The sequence below is a fragment of the Lutra lutra genome, chromosome 7 (genome assembly GCF_902655055.1).
Source record: "Lutra lutra chromosome 7, mLutLut1.2, whole genome shotgun sequence".
Classification (NCBI taxonomy): Eukaryota; Metazoa; Chordata; class Mammalia; order Carnivora; family Mustelidae; genus Lutra; species Lutra lutra.
This window is the reverse complement of record NC_062284.1, coordinates 115,652,518-115,667,307: the sequence shown is the minus strand read 5'-3', so window position 1 is coordinate 115,667,307 and position 14,790 is coordinate 115,652,518. Positions and strand designations below refer to the sequence as shown.

Sequence of the window (14,790 nt, the reverse complement as noted above, 5' to 3'; positions counted from 1 at the left end):
ATTCAATCACACCACCTCTTTAAATATTATGAGCTGGGAAAATCCCTAAACAATATCAAGAGGAAAACCAAAATTCTAAAGCTTCAAGGCAAAGTACATGGAGGACAATGTACCAAGCTTTTCTTAGCGTTATTTCTTCAATGTAGAAGACTATTCTTTATTCTGAGATTACGTCCTATCTGCTTTTTCATCTTAAAATGTCCTTTCTTTTAAAAAATGATGGTGACAATCGTTTTTATTTTTAGCATCCTTACTTGGCAAAATTAAAAGCAGGCAATCCTGTGTCAATTTCCCCTAATTTCAAAAATACTACTGGTCTGTAAACCCAAAAGCCTGGAAACCCCTGACCTTCAGTGTAAACATGAGATCTGTATTATAATACTATAAACAAATTAGAAACAAAGAATTTGAGAAACGGTGAGAGATCCAGGTAAACGTGAGTTAATCATCTAGTTTTATAAAACCTCCTTGGAGAAAAGACAGTGTGAGCTAAAATTACTACATTATGTTTTAGTTCTTCTGAAATTAAGTAAAGCACATATATTTACCAAGTGAAGCAAAACATCCACTGAATACTGTTTGTCCTTACCCCAAAATTGTAAGTTCCATGAAGGAAAAGAGATTTTTGTTTTTAATTTACTGCTCAATGCTCAACACTTTATAGGACAGAAACTGGCATATAACAAATTCTCCCTAAATATTTACTGAAAGAATGAATTAAATGCCCAGCACCACACAAAGGCACTAGGGACATGGTACCCCCCCATTTCACTGGCTCTAGTATCAACAGATACACAAACGTAGTGGAACCACTTTATACCTGGGAAATAGCCCTAACATATTCCTTACAAGTGTAATCATATCAAGAATTTTCAGTGGTTAGCTGCTTTGGAATTTATGCTTTAGCTCAAGGTCTATTCAAGTACATATAATAAAGAACCACAATGGGATTCCACTACAGTAAACGTGAAGCAGTGCTGTCATTTGTCTCATTATTGCAAATATCTTAAATGACATCTATTTTTTCTTCCCAAGGAGCTCAGAACATTGCTCAGTTACTACTTCAATCTTCAAAGAAGCACTATGATTATTCATCCCCCGTAACTTTTATGAGCTAGGTAAATGTCTACTAACCTTCTCAGGGGGACTAATATTACAGAGGTACCACTTGTAATGACAAAAAGAATCCGTTCTCAAAAGATAAGCATCACTGTCACAGGTTGTAGTTTCTATTTTTATTTTATACAACTTTATTAACTACCTAAATTATTTTAGATGCAATCTGATTTATTTCAAGCACTAAGATGTGGTTCTGTGTTATTTGCATAGCTGTATTTTTTTTCACAGCTTCACAACTTGGGATTCAATCTCAAAACTGTGCATATGTCAAAGTTAAAATGCTGACAGGTTCTCTCCTTTGCTTAAGGTAAGTCACTATAAGGATGTATCTGAATGAAGAACTACAAATTCCAAGTGTGGTTCAAGATGAAAATGGGGTTCCCAAAGCAATAGTTTCTGTCAGAGAAATGACATATTTGCTCAAGAGAAGCATGGACTATGCAATGCCGTTAACCAATATTTCATTCTATGGTTTCACAGCTGCAGTTTGACTGAGCCAAAGGACTGACCAGATGTATTAATTAAAACAGCTTGTATTTGGGCGCCTGGGTGGCTCAGTGGGTTAAGCCTCTGCCTTTGGCTCAGGTCATGATCTCAGGGTCCTGGGATTGAGCTCCGCATCATGCTCTCTGCTCAGCTCTCTCTCTCTCTGACAAATCAAAATACAAATCTTGAAGAAAAAAAAAAAAGACTGCTCCTTCAAAGTTCAAGGCACTGAGAGACAGAAATATCCTAAGGTCCACAGTAACTCTTGTTCAAGCAACAAAGGCCATCTCCATATTCTTACAAACAAATCTACTTCAAGGCGATACTTCCTATGCCAATTTAACTGGTATAGTACCTGCTATTAACTGTCAGGAACAGGTAATGAAGAAAACTCAAATATGAACTTGCTCTTCAAGACCCGACAACTGAGACAAGATGCCCAAAAATTTCCTGCCTCTAAGTTGCAGCAGTGACCCTGAGTAAGTTCAGTGTCCTCCTCTGTGAGGGGTACGACCACACCACACTGCTATTATCATGCAGGAGTAGGACATCAGCACACTTAGCACAGAGCAACGCTCATTATCACTTATTTCTAACATCATTAGCAGCTTGCAGAAAGGGCTTCCTAAGCCCCTTCTTCATAAGAATAACAAATCAAGCCCCAGATACTTGGATAAAAATTCAGCAAACAATGCTCTGATATTTGCCATTTTTCCAGTGGCATACAGGCTTCCCCTTTCTTAATTCTTTTGACTTAGAGATAATAATAAGCAATACTCTATTAATGCCACTTCCTCCAATTTTGGAAAACAAGACTGATTTTTTTAAAGCGTTTTTTCAAACATAAAAGAGCTAAGCATAAATGGAAATCCCCTTTATGGTGGTTCAGTGTGACTACAAAAACAAACACAAACAAAACCCCCCTGGGAAAACACTGGCAATACATACTGTATTATTAATATGTAAGATGTTTAATTGACTTGAGAAAATTAAAATAATAAAAATACATTTTCCTCAGGACTCTGGGGTTCCTCACTCAGTTAAGCATCCAACTCTTGATTTTGGCTCGAGTCGTGATCTCAGGGTTGTGAGACTGAGCCCCACATGGGGCTCATGCTACGCATGGAGCCTGTTTAAGATTCTCTCCCTCCCTCTGTCCCACCCCACCTAAATTTTTTTTCCTTTATCAAATTAGCGAAGCTTAAAAACCTAGTATTCAGAATGCCTGGGTGGCTCAGTCAGTAAAGCGTCTGCCTTCGGATCAGGTCATGATCCTTGGGTCCTAGGATCGAGTCCCATACTCGGCTCCCTCCTCAGCCGGAGCCTGCTTCTCCCTCTCCCTCTGCCAGCTGTTCCCTCTGTTTGTATGCTCTCTCTCTCTCTCTCCGTCAGATAAATAAATAAAATCTTTAAAAACAAACAAATAAAACTTAGTATTCAACGTTTGTGAGACTATGTCATTTGCATTTGTTGGAAAAAATGCATTTAAAAAAAAAATTTCATAAAACAGATTGAGAACCTTCTTAGGAACATTTATTTCCTTTGATCTTGTCATTCTACTCCTAAGGACATAATCTGAAATATGTTCATAGCATTAGACACAAAAACATTCATTCAAAACTATTATCATAGCAAAAATGTGAGAACAAGTTAAATACATAAAAAGAACTTCTATGCATAAAATAACTGAGTGTAATGAAAACATTAAAAAGTGCCTAGAATACATTTTTAGTAATAAAAGAAAATGCCTATGTTATACTACCAGGTAAAAGAAGGGAGAACATAAAATTATACATAAACCACATAATTAACCACATTAAAAAAGCAAATAGAAAAAAAAGAATGGAAAGATATAAAAAAATGTTACTAGCAATTCTCACTGGACAGTGAGAGAGTAGATGATTTTATTTTCCTTTTATAGATGAACATATTTTCTAAATTTTCACAAAGAGCCTCTATTATACAGCCAAGCTTTTTATTTGTTCATTTATTTAGAGGCTGTATAAATAGCGGTTTTGAATTTAGTAAACTCAGTCTGAACTTAGTTTCCTCATCCATAAACAGGATAAGAATTCTTCACCCTCAAGGTTACTGTTAAAATCAACAAAGATCTTGACACATAAATTAACACTGCAGCTGTTATTATTATTAATTATTATACTGTGGTTGGATTAGAGAGCACAATGCCCTTAATAATGTATACTTGGAGATGTTTTCCCCTTTATTAAGTGGTTCTAACAACTGCACTTCGATGTTCTGTAATAATTTGAAATGTTTTCTAGTCTCCCCCTCTTGTCATGTTGTGATGTATTTTCCCTACTTGCTTCCCCCAACCCTTCTGGTTTGCTGTTTCTACTTTTCTTTTCTCTTTTTATGCCTGTAAGCTAGTCTTTCTTTCTTTCTTTCTTTTTTTTTTTTTAAGATTATTTATTTATTTGACAGAGAGAGAGAGAGAGATCACAAGTAGGCAGAGAGGCAGGCGGAGAGAGGGGAAGCAGGCTCCTGGCTGAGCAGACAGCCCGATGTGGGGCTCGATCCCAGGACCCTGAGATCATGACCTGAGCTGAAGGCAGAGGCTTAACCCACTGAGCCACCCAGGTACCCCACTGTTTCTAGTTTTCAAAGGGCTTAGAAACCAGCCTAGCCCAGAGTTATAGACTGGCAATTCATAAACATGGGTTGTCTGGCCCACACCGTGATCTAAAAATATTTGATTTAGAGCCAAAATGTAAAATTCAGAATATTTCATGTAAAAACCCCGATTTCCAGCTTCTGAAAAGTGGGATGATTTGGCCACACCAAGACTTAGGTCATCCAATGACACAGGTTGTTCAGATGACCACAGTCCTTGCCACTCCCTCATGACTCCCAGGCACTGACACTCAAGGTCAGCTACCATGTATCATGGCACTTGAAGTGCTTTATCTTACTCCAGGCCTGATTCACTGTTCAGCCTTAGCAGTTATTGACTTTTATGACCTATTTCCTAGTTGTATTAGTCAGGGTCCAATCAAGAAAGAAAAATCATAATTTGAACAGAGGAAGTTTAAAACAGGGGACAGAATAATGAGAACTTAACTAATAGGACCAAACTCTAAAGAATAGCAGATAAAAGGAGGAGCTCCTACTGTAGGACTGAGGTAAGAGTGGTCAAAGAAGAGGTCTTATGTGTGCGGAGATCTAAACCCTGCTGAAAGGGCATGCCTGGGACTCAATGAAGAGCAGTAAAAGGTTTTGGGACCAATTCTGATGTGTGGGGGTGGGGGGGTCCCCACACCAAGCAATGCTGGGACATCAGCTGGGTGAACCACAATCCAACTTAATTCTAATACTATCTACTTGGAGACATTAGATCCCATAGGTTAAGGGTTCGATCCTGTAAGACGGCCCCCCACCTTTATAAAAGAGAACTTCAACTGCCTCCATTTTGACCTCGACCTTTCTAACTTACCAAGTTCTTCTTTCCAGCTTATCTCTCACCTGTGGCAAAAGACCCTAGAGGCAAAGCATCCCCCAAAGGAAACAAAACTACCCCCTGAAACAGTAATGGCTGCCCTGAGGCAGCAAGACCCTGGGTAATTGACCCCAAGGCAACGACTGACCTGGCTACTGCCCACCTGCACGCACCCACTGAGCTTTGCGCCACATTTTCCTCATATAAACCTGGAAATATTTTCAGTACTTTGGAAAACCTCTTTGAGACTTTAGTCCAACTGCCATCTTGGTGTTGACCTCACTGACATAAACTCCTTTCTCGTTTCACAATTACTCATCTCTCTGATTTTGTCAGCAGCTAGTAGCCAATCCTGGTGTGTCTGGGACCCCTCCCCCTTGGAGCCAGGTGCTCAGGTGCCCCGCACCCCACCTACATCCAGACACCAGTGCAAGTCCAGATCGTCACCTATGTTTCTGACCTCCTTTCCTTGGGTTTGATCAATCTGCTACAGTGGCTCAGAGAACTCAAAGAAACATCTTACTTATCAGATTAATTAATTGGTTTATTATGAAAAGGTATAATTCAGATACAGCCAAATAGAAGAGTTGCACAGGGCCAGGTATGGGGAAAGGGCACAGAGCTTCCATGCCCCCTCCAGGCATAAAACTCTCCCAGCATTTCCATGTGTTCATCTACCTAGAAGTTCTCTGATCCCTGTCTTTCTGGGTTTTTATGAAGGCTTCATTATATAGGCAGGGCTGAATAAATCATTGGCCATTGGCAATTGATTTAACCTCCTGGCCCTCTCCCTTCCAGGTTGGGAATGAAGGTTCCAACCTTCCAATCACATGGTTGGTTCTCCTGGCAACCAGCCTCCAACCTTAGGTTACCTAGGGGCATTCTAAAAATCATCTCATTCACAAGGCAAAAGACATCTTTATGGCTCTCATTACTTTGGAAGTTCCAGGGTTTTAGGACCTCTGTGCCGGAAACAGGAAGATCAAATCTATATTGATTATAAAGCACAATATTAGAGGCAGAGAAGTTTCTGTGGTGCCACACTGGTGAAACTTGCTAGAAATCTGTACTCTTGGCTGCTGGGAAAGTGTCTTACAAGGAGAGACTCTCCTATCCTATAAAACTACCCAAGGCAGGGTGGTGCCAGTGAGAACTACTGACTGGTGGGTGTTGGAGAAGTATGTGTTTAGCAGGAGCCTCCGGCTTGAAAACTTGCCTGCAGTGCAGGAGCTGGGCCCTGGAGAAGCCTACCTGGAAGCCGGAGAAGCCAAATGTGTGTGTGCAGAAGGCTGCACTGGGGACGCTGGGCACTGGGGAGGCTGGCTGCCTGTGCTCTAAGAATTGTCGCCCGAGTCGTTGCCCAGGAGCAAACATGGACCAAGAAGGAAACACCCTTCCTCTTACAATTTCTCTCCAGTATCCTAACTGTGCCAACTGGCAAAGGAAAAATACTTAAAGGGGCCAGATCCGTTTCTGCAGAGCAGTCAATGAAGAGTAAATTTGGAGCTGAAAGGTAATAAATTGATAACTGACATACTAACCTACTAGAATTACCAAAAAAAGACACAGAATCCAAGTGACACCCAAGAACAGAAGAAAGCAAGTAAAATTCTTGCTCTTCAGGCTACCTATTTAGCTACTCACACACTTTTCTAGTGCTGTAGATTTTTTTTTTTAAAGATTTTATTTATTTATTAGACAGAGAGAAATCACAAGTAGGCAGAGACGCAGGCAGAGGAGGAAGCAGGCTCCCCGCTGAGCAGAAAGCCCGATGCGGGGCTTGAACCCAGGACCTGGGATCATGACCTGAGCCAAAGGCAGCGGCTCAACCCACTGAGCCACCCAGGCGCCCCTCTAGTGCTGTAGATTAACGAAGCTTCTGGATGGACAAGTTCTACACAGAAGAGGTGCTACCAATATTCTCCTTCATCTCTATTATAATAACTATTATTTATTAAGGATTTACTATGCCAAGAATGTCCTATTATAATCATTTCACATATATCAATTCATTGAATCCTCAAAACAATCCTACGAGATAGATACTTCTATTATCTTCACTTTACAAAAGTTCAAGTAATTTACCCAAGCTAACAACAGGCAGCAAATGGCAGAGCCACAATCTGAATCTAAGTAATTTAGCTCCAGAATCTATACTCTTCTTCAATTCAATTTCTTAAATTCAGTTTTGTTAACATATAGCGTATTACTAGTTTCAAGGGTAGAATTTAGTGATTCATCAGTTGCATATCACACTCATTACATCAAGTGCCCTCCTTAATGTTCATCATCCAATTACCCCTACCCCCACCTACCTCCCCTCCAGCAATCCTCAGTTTGTCTCCTAGAGTTCAGTGCCTCTTATGGTTTGACTACCTATTTTCATCTTGTTTTGTTTTTCCTTCTTTTCCCCTATATTCATGTTGTTTCTTAAATTCCACATGAGTGAAATCATTCGGTATTTGTCTTCCTCTGACAGACTTATTTCACTTAGCATAATACCCTCTAGGTTCATCCCAGAATCTATACTCTTAAATGCAATGTTAAACTGCTTCACTACAAAACCCATTTCATTGTTTCATTTTTTGCTTTTAGCACCCATCTTGTTTTCCCAATTTGCCCTTGTCCAATGCATGAAGAACTCATGAAAGAAACATACAAGGTGCAAAAGCCAGGGTATAATTTTTTGGTTACTAGAAAACTGACCTCCAGAGAAATACAGGGCTTGCAGTAGATAGTATGATGTACTTATCTGGTAGTTAACCATAAGACATCATCACTTAAAAATCCATATAACTGGGGCAGAGAATTTCCAGAGTAACTGATACTATTTCTATTTTATTTTATTTTAATAAAATTAGACATTCAACATTCTAGAATTCTGTCAAAGGTTTTAAGAAATACCTGTATTTACACAGTATTACGACTTGTTACCCAGAATTCCAAACTGAGCTATGGAGGATCTTAAACCTTGTTAGCATTCAACAAAGTTGCCCTTCTTCTGCAATTAAAGGAAAGGTTAAGCCTGTCACATATAGAAGCATTTCAGAATCCATTTCAGGTCTTCTTCCCTCAAAAAAGGATGTGAATTCTTGAACATCACAATTTAGAACTGACTTGACTATGAAGACATCAAGTATGAAATTAATTTTGGATAGTTCAAAATGGGAACTGCTTCAGATTCTAACTTGGCAGGTGTCGATTTAAAGGGCATCTAAGACAAAATCCACTCTTTCTTAAACGTTTCAGTGCGATCTGAAGATGGTTTATCTCTGTAGTTTCAATTCTGCTACACTACAAAACACAAGATAGGAGGTTTACTGTGGAAGGTCAAATGTCAGTGATGTGAAAGATATTTCTAATTTGGGGAGCTAATGGAGATAATGTTAGTGGTGTTAAGACATTCTTAATTTGGGGAGCTAAGGTGCCAATTTAGATACATGGTATTTTCATCCTTCTTTACACGAGTCATCAGAAAAAGAAATATCACCTAACAGTCAAGTGCTTTGGACTGGTAATCAAACTGACTTAGTTTCAAATCCCATCTCTACCAGTGTCTACCACACTCTCTCAGCGGGAATGTGCACATCTGTAAAGTGAGGTTTAACAGTATCTACCTCAGTCTCCTAAAGATTAAATAAGACAATGCACATCAGTGCCTGGCACTACACAGAAGGCGCTCAATAAGCATTAACTATTATTAGTATTATTAAACAGGTAAGTTTCAGTAACACTTACCCATAGAATATCCTAGGGAAAAGAAAGTTTTTCAGGAAAATATTCAATCAGATTTTGTCTGATCTAAATACTTTTATCTAGCAAAGATACTTATTGAAACAATAACCTTATAAAACAACAATCTGGGGTGCTTGGGTGGCTCAGTCAATAAGCACCTGCCTTCGGCTCAGGTCATGATCCCAGGGTCCTGGGATGGAGCCCCACATGGGGCTTCTTGCTCAGCAGGAAGCCTGCTTCTCCCTCTCCCACTCCCCCTACTTGTGTTCCATCTCTCACTGTGTCTCTCTCTATAAAATAAATAAAATCTTAAAAAAAAATAATAATCTGAGGAAAGGCAAAATTACTGATTGCTTTCCAGACATGGGTAAATTAGAATGCAAAGTGTAAAATGCTTGAATTTAGAAATGAAATTCCCAACAGGCACAACATTAACATCTGTCACACTACCTGAAGAGAATAAAACTTTAACATCCAATGCAAAAGCCCTGAAAAATGCAACTTTGTCACATTTATTTCAAAAAGAACCAATTGTCAGAAAAGAGGGTACTAACTGAACAAATCTGTTCTTCAGACACAATTGTCTGATTTGTTGGTAACTCAAAGCCCTAAAGATATCTATTACTGAATGAGTCAGTTATCATGGTTAGACACAAAACTTTTTAACACATGAAAAACAAAACAAGGCTTAAAATGAAAATAAATGAAGAAAAGAAAGGTAAATACAAATAAAAATACTATAAGGCAGGGAGACTAGAGGAGAAGGCTTGGTCTCTCAAAATGGAACATTCATGGTGAATAGGAATGCCAACCGCCAAACAAGACCTTTCAGATCCCAACCTGTTGAGAAGTTTCTAGTAACTGGAGAGGGAAATGGAGGAGTTTACCCATTATTAGAAGCCTGTTCCAAAATAAAGGCTTAAAAATTATAATTTTGAACAAAGTTCTAAAAATGAAAATCTTAAAGAAGTTTTCATAATTAGTAAGGAGAATAATCCTCAAGATTTTCTAAAGTTCTTATTACATTCTAGAATAGTCTTGCATGCATATTAATTCATTACATCCTCACATCCTCACATTACATCCTCACAACATTAATTACATGTAATTAATTCATTACATCCTATAAGGTTATTTAAAAGAAGAGATTTTGATGTTAAATAGCTTGCTCAAATAGCAACACTGATTTTGAACTACACTACCTGTCCCAGACAGTTCCTGGAAGATTCGTGCATTACTAGTATCTTGAATTCTTTATTGAAGTAAGAGCAGCACTACTTTCATCTGCATACCTATGGGTCCATACTATTTTAACACATGAAGAATGTGGCATTATAATCCAAACTGGTCTGCAACAAGGAAAGTATGAAACTGAGACAAAGTCTTCAAAAAATTTCATAGAATATGAATATTACAATTAGAGGAGTAACAGACATATGAGTATGTCTAGTAAATATAATAACACGGGTACCTGGTGGCTCAATGGGTTAAGCCTCTGCCTTAGCCTCAGGTCATGATCTCAGGATCCTGGGATTGAGCCCCACACTGAGCTCTCTGCTCAGCAGGGAGCCTGCTACCTTACCCCCACCCCCACACCTGCCTCCCTGCCTAATTGTTATCTCTGTCAAATAAATAAATAAAATCTTAAAAAATAATAACACTACATTTGAGTTTATATTTAGTATTTTTTCTCTTCATTTTCTTAGTATTTAATTTTTTTAAATATATTGGTCTGCAATGGAATGGAAATTAAACAAAAACAAGAGCTAGTCATTTACCAGAGTGTTGGAGGAACACTGCCCTAGATCTCTGGCGCAAATAGCTTGCTCTCTGTTACCAGCTCTGTGGCAAAGAGGAGATATGCCCATGTAAGTAACAATCCTCAGATAATCAATCTACAACCACTTTGGCCATGGTTTACATTTTAACTTCATTCATTAATCAGAGTTCCTGCTAAGTGGGGTTAATTCTAGGTAATGTTAAGTTGTAGGCTCTCAACCTACTTAGGTAGCTTTTTCCTTTAGAGTCAAAGACAACTGCTCATTACCAACTGAATCTTACATTGTAAGATAGTGCTAAGCTAGTGGTTCCAACTCCTTTACCACACGGGACTTCCTTGGTGTGAAGTATGCTTTGGCCTCCTTTACAAGTTCAGTTTTCCTCCTTCCCATAGGCTGAAGAAGAGAGCATCTTGATTATCAGTTACTCATAAGTGCTTTCAAGAATCAGAGATTTCTTTTCCTTTGTTTCAGAAATCATTTAGGCATAAAGGCAAAGTCACCAGGTCAAAAAGCAAGGAAGAAGTTACAAAAGCATCAAGAAAGTTGATTTGGGGACAAGGAATGTTGAAGAAAGTCACTGAGAGATCAATGTCACGTAAACCTCTTGAGGGTCAGGTATAGCAGGTAGGCACCAACTGCTACAGCAATTTTTGGGTCACTTAATTTTAACTCATTTTAAATACTAATCCTGCCATAATTAATGGTTTTTTGAACTCTTATTCCTGCCTCTGGGAAATTCTGAGGGAAAAAAGTATTGAGTGACAAAACAGCAGCTAGATTAAGAACATGAATAAATAGATATCTTTTCATATACATGAAAGTGAACTGCAAAATAAATTAGATTGCTCTCTTTATTTATAATAACACTAGTCCCTAAGAAAAGCCCGATTTTCTTAAAAAGTAAAGTAGTTTAGCCAATGGAGGAGCTTGGGGTAGAAACTGTTCTAAAGGCAGAAACTGTGCTTCCCAGCAGCCCCCATGAATGAAGTTTACTTTTTACAAAATCATCTCACTAGTTTCATGTTACATCAATTAATAATAGTATAATCTAGCTAGAAAAAATGTTTAATTACCAGAAGAAAGAAAACATTGGTTGAATTCTAAGTTGATGTCTACATTATATATAACTTCCATTTTTATTCTAAGAGCTCAAAATGCACTGTTCCTGCTGTTATAATAAACAGATATTTTGAATGTGATTTATAACATTTTAAGGCCTACAGATAGAAAAGATCACTTGAAAAAAAAAAAAAAAAAAAAGAAAAGATCACTTGACCATCAATTCAGACAGCCATAAATGACATGTCATACTGATTATCTTTATTAATGCCTTGGTTAATTATACCACGCATGTATATTTGGCCTCCTTTAAAGTTTAGCTTTGTTCTCAGTGAAAAAGAATATAGCAGATACCTCCATATTGCAAAAATCACTCAAGATAGTTCAAGAAGACACTGAAATTGGAAAAGTTCTAAGCATTTTATAGCAATAAAACATTTGTTGATTTCTAATTTGAATCAGTTATAATTTGTGATCAAAGTTACCTCAATCAGTTTTTAAATATACAAACCAACTTAAATCTCACAAATGTCAGCCCCAATAAGGTCAATTAAATTTTGGGACGCCTGGGTGGCTCAGTTGGTTAAGCAGCTGCCTTCGGCTCAGGTCATGATCCCAGCGTCCTGGGATCGAGTCCCACATCGGGCTCCTTGCTTGGCAGCGAGCCTGCTTCTCCCTCTGCCTCTGCCTGCCATTCTGTCTGCCTGTGCTCACTCTCGCTTCTCTCTCTATGACAAATAAATAAATAAAATCTTAAAAAAAAAATTTTTAATGCAGTTATAAGAAAATACAGTTCATGTCCAAATAAAGCAGGCTCACAAAGTACTGGATAGGTGGCCGAAATAAGTGAAGTAGGCTTCAACATCCAAGGAGGACTGTGACAATCTACTGCTACTCAGCTCTAGCCAACTGTTGTCTTGAGAAAATGCAGACAAAAATCAGTAACAATAATAAAAATGAATATTCTGCCACTTACTCTAACAAAATAAGCCTGTGGGCTTGTTTTGGTAGGACTACCAGTTTGCTCTTCCATGAAGCTCTTTCATGGTGGTGAAACTGGGCCTATTTTTCTGCAGAACCCTAAGATACTCATGAAATCCTGTTCCCTCCAAATGTTGTAGTTTTTCTCCCTAAATCTTTTGAGCACTGTGCATGCTATGAAGTCTTTATGAAGAACTTATCTGCATTTTCACTGCTTTCATCTTTTCTCCCCACTAGTTAATGTCTGTTCATTGTTTGTTCAAGTAATGACAAATGAACAAATTGACCCAAATGTCAAAACACATTCACACAAAATTCATTTTTAAGCAAAGATTTGAAACAACTTCAAATATGCATTCCAATGCTTCCTTAAAAGGAAATGTGAGTTAGGAGCAATCTAATTTAGCTTTTTTCTTATCTTTATTCTAATACAAAAAATTCAAATCACCAAGGGCACCTGGGTGGCTCAGTGGGTTAAAGCCTCTGCCTTCAGCTCAGGTCATGATCTCAGGGTCCTGGGATCGAGCCCCACATCGGGCTCTCTGCTCAGTGGGGAGCCTGCTTCCTCCTCTCTCTCTCTCTCTGCCTGCCTCTCTGCCTACTTGTGATCTGTCAAATAAATAAAATCTTTAAAAAAAAAAAATTCAAATCCCCAGAAAGCTTTTTTGGATTCTAATCCAAAAAACTACCTTTCCCCCCAAAAACTATGCTTCATTTTCTCAAAAAGAGGAGCTATACTCATTTCTATGCATATGGACAAATAATATTCTCCATTTATGTTTCTTGATAGCAATCCAGAACCTCGATTCCTTGGAACCTCTGGGAATCAAAAGAATGTTATGGTACCTCTTTCCAGGAAAACGCACAGAGCCCTAAATTTTTGTATGCAATTTCACAAGGTTCATAGTACCGCAGGATTGTCAGTGGATCCACCCACTCCACGTTAAGGACTCTAGAGCTTAAAATGAGATTAGTTTCTATTATGAAAAGCTATGCATCTTTTAAAGATAGCCTTCCTTAGCAAGACTTTTAGCTCTGATATTGAGAAAGCATTTTCCCTTTACAACTGTCACTACTTCCCAACAGCCATCCTAACAGCTGACAGAAATGAGAATTTTGGGGCGCCTGGGTTGCTCAGCGGGTTGAAGCCTCTGCCTTCGGCTCAGGTCATGATCCTGGAGTCCTGGGATAGAGCCCCACATCGGGCTCTCTGCTCCTCGGGAAGCCTGCTTCCTCCTCTCTCTGCCTGCCCCTCTGCCTACTTGTGATCTCTGTCAAATAAATAAATAAAATCTTAAAAAAAAAAAAAAGAAATTTGAGAATTTCTTACCTCAGAGAAATTAACAGCCAAGGGAACGATTCCAGCCACGTAACATCCCACCAACATAGCCAGAGACAGCAGACTAATGGAGATGAAATCATCCATTCTGTCCTCCTTTATTTACCCACAGCCACCAGACTACAAATTTTCAGTGGCTTCAAAGGGTCCGGAGGTCCTTAAACGCGTGTGGTGATTCCAAGAGAACAAGTGGACTTGCCAGTTCTTTCGTCCTCCCCACCAGCAGATGTGTTCACGAAACCCCTTTCTCTGGAACGCACCTGGAAATAGCCCCCTTTTGCTGATCTTAGCACCAGAGTGAACTTTCAGCAATCTCAGGTCCCAGCCCCTGCGTTTTCAGAGGCCAGTCATTGGATTCCCTACGGTTAGCAGTTAAAGGTATGTGGGAGATTTCTTCAGTCGCGGGATGGTGGAAAAATCAGTCCACTCCCTCCACAGACAACGTCCCAGGTGGAAAAGGAGGAAAATCCAAGCAAACTTGTTCTTTCTCCCTGTGTCCCTACGTCCCTGGGGCAGTCCCCCTTAGGCTGGGACCAGCCCACCAGTCCCGGGAAACTCTCCTCCGAGTCTAAAATAGGAAAGAGTCCTGCAGCTCTCTAACGATGGGCTCAGGGGTTCAGCAGCGAAGCTGATACAAAGCTGTCTCTGCCCTATATCCCATGCTGCCCATATTACTCCATTCCGCTGGGCCTTGACCCAAAGCCACGGATACTACAGCTGCCATGGCCGCCAAGTGGCACCTCTTCATTACATCGACTTCCGGATTGCTTCCCCGCCCCCCTCCTTTAGAAGAGTACTTCCGGGTTACAACCGACCTATGGCCCAGGATTCTTATG

At 39.3% G+C, this 14,790-nt stretch overlaps 1 protein-coding gene across 1 annotated transcript in view; it reads right to left on the bottom strand.

The window, feature by feature from the left end:
* The window catches only part of SLC39A9 (solute carrier family 39 member 9), a 61,034-nt gene extending 46,321 nt beyond the window's left edge, over positions 1–14,713 (bottom strand). The window contains exon 1 of the mRNA XM_047737017.1: positions 13,946–14,713. Within this exon, the coding sequence (XP_047592973.1) occupies positions 13,946–14,041 (96 nt within the window). The 5' untranslated portion in view covers positions 14,042–14,713. The remainder of the gene's footprint in view (positions 1–13,945) is intronic.
* Positions 14,714–14,790: the final 77 nt, after the last annotated feature.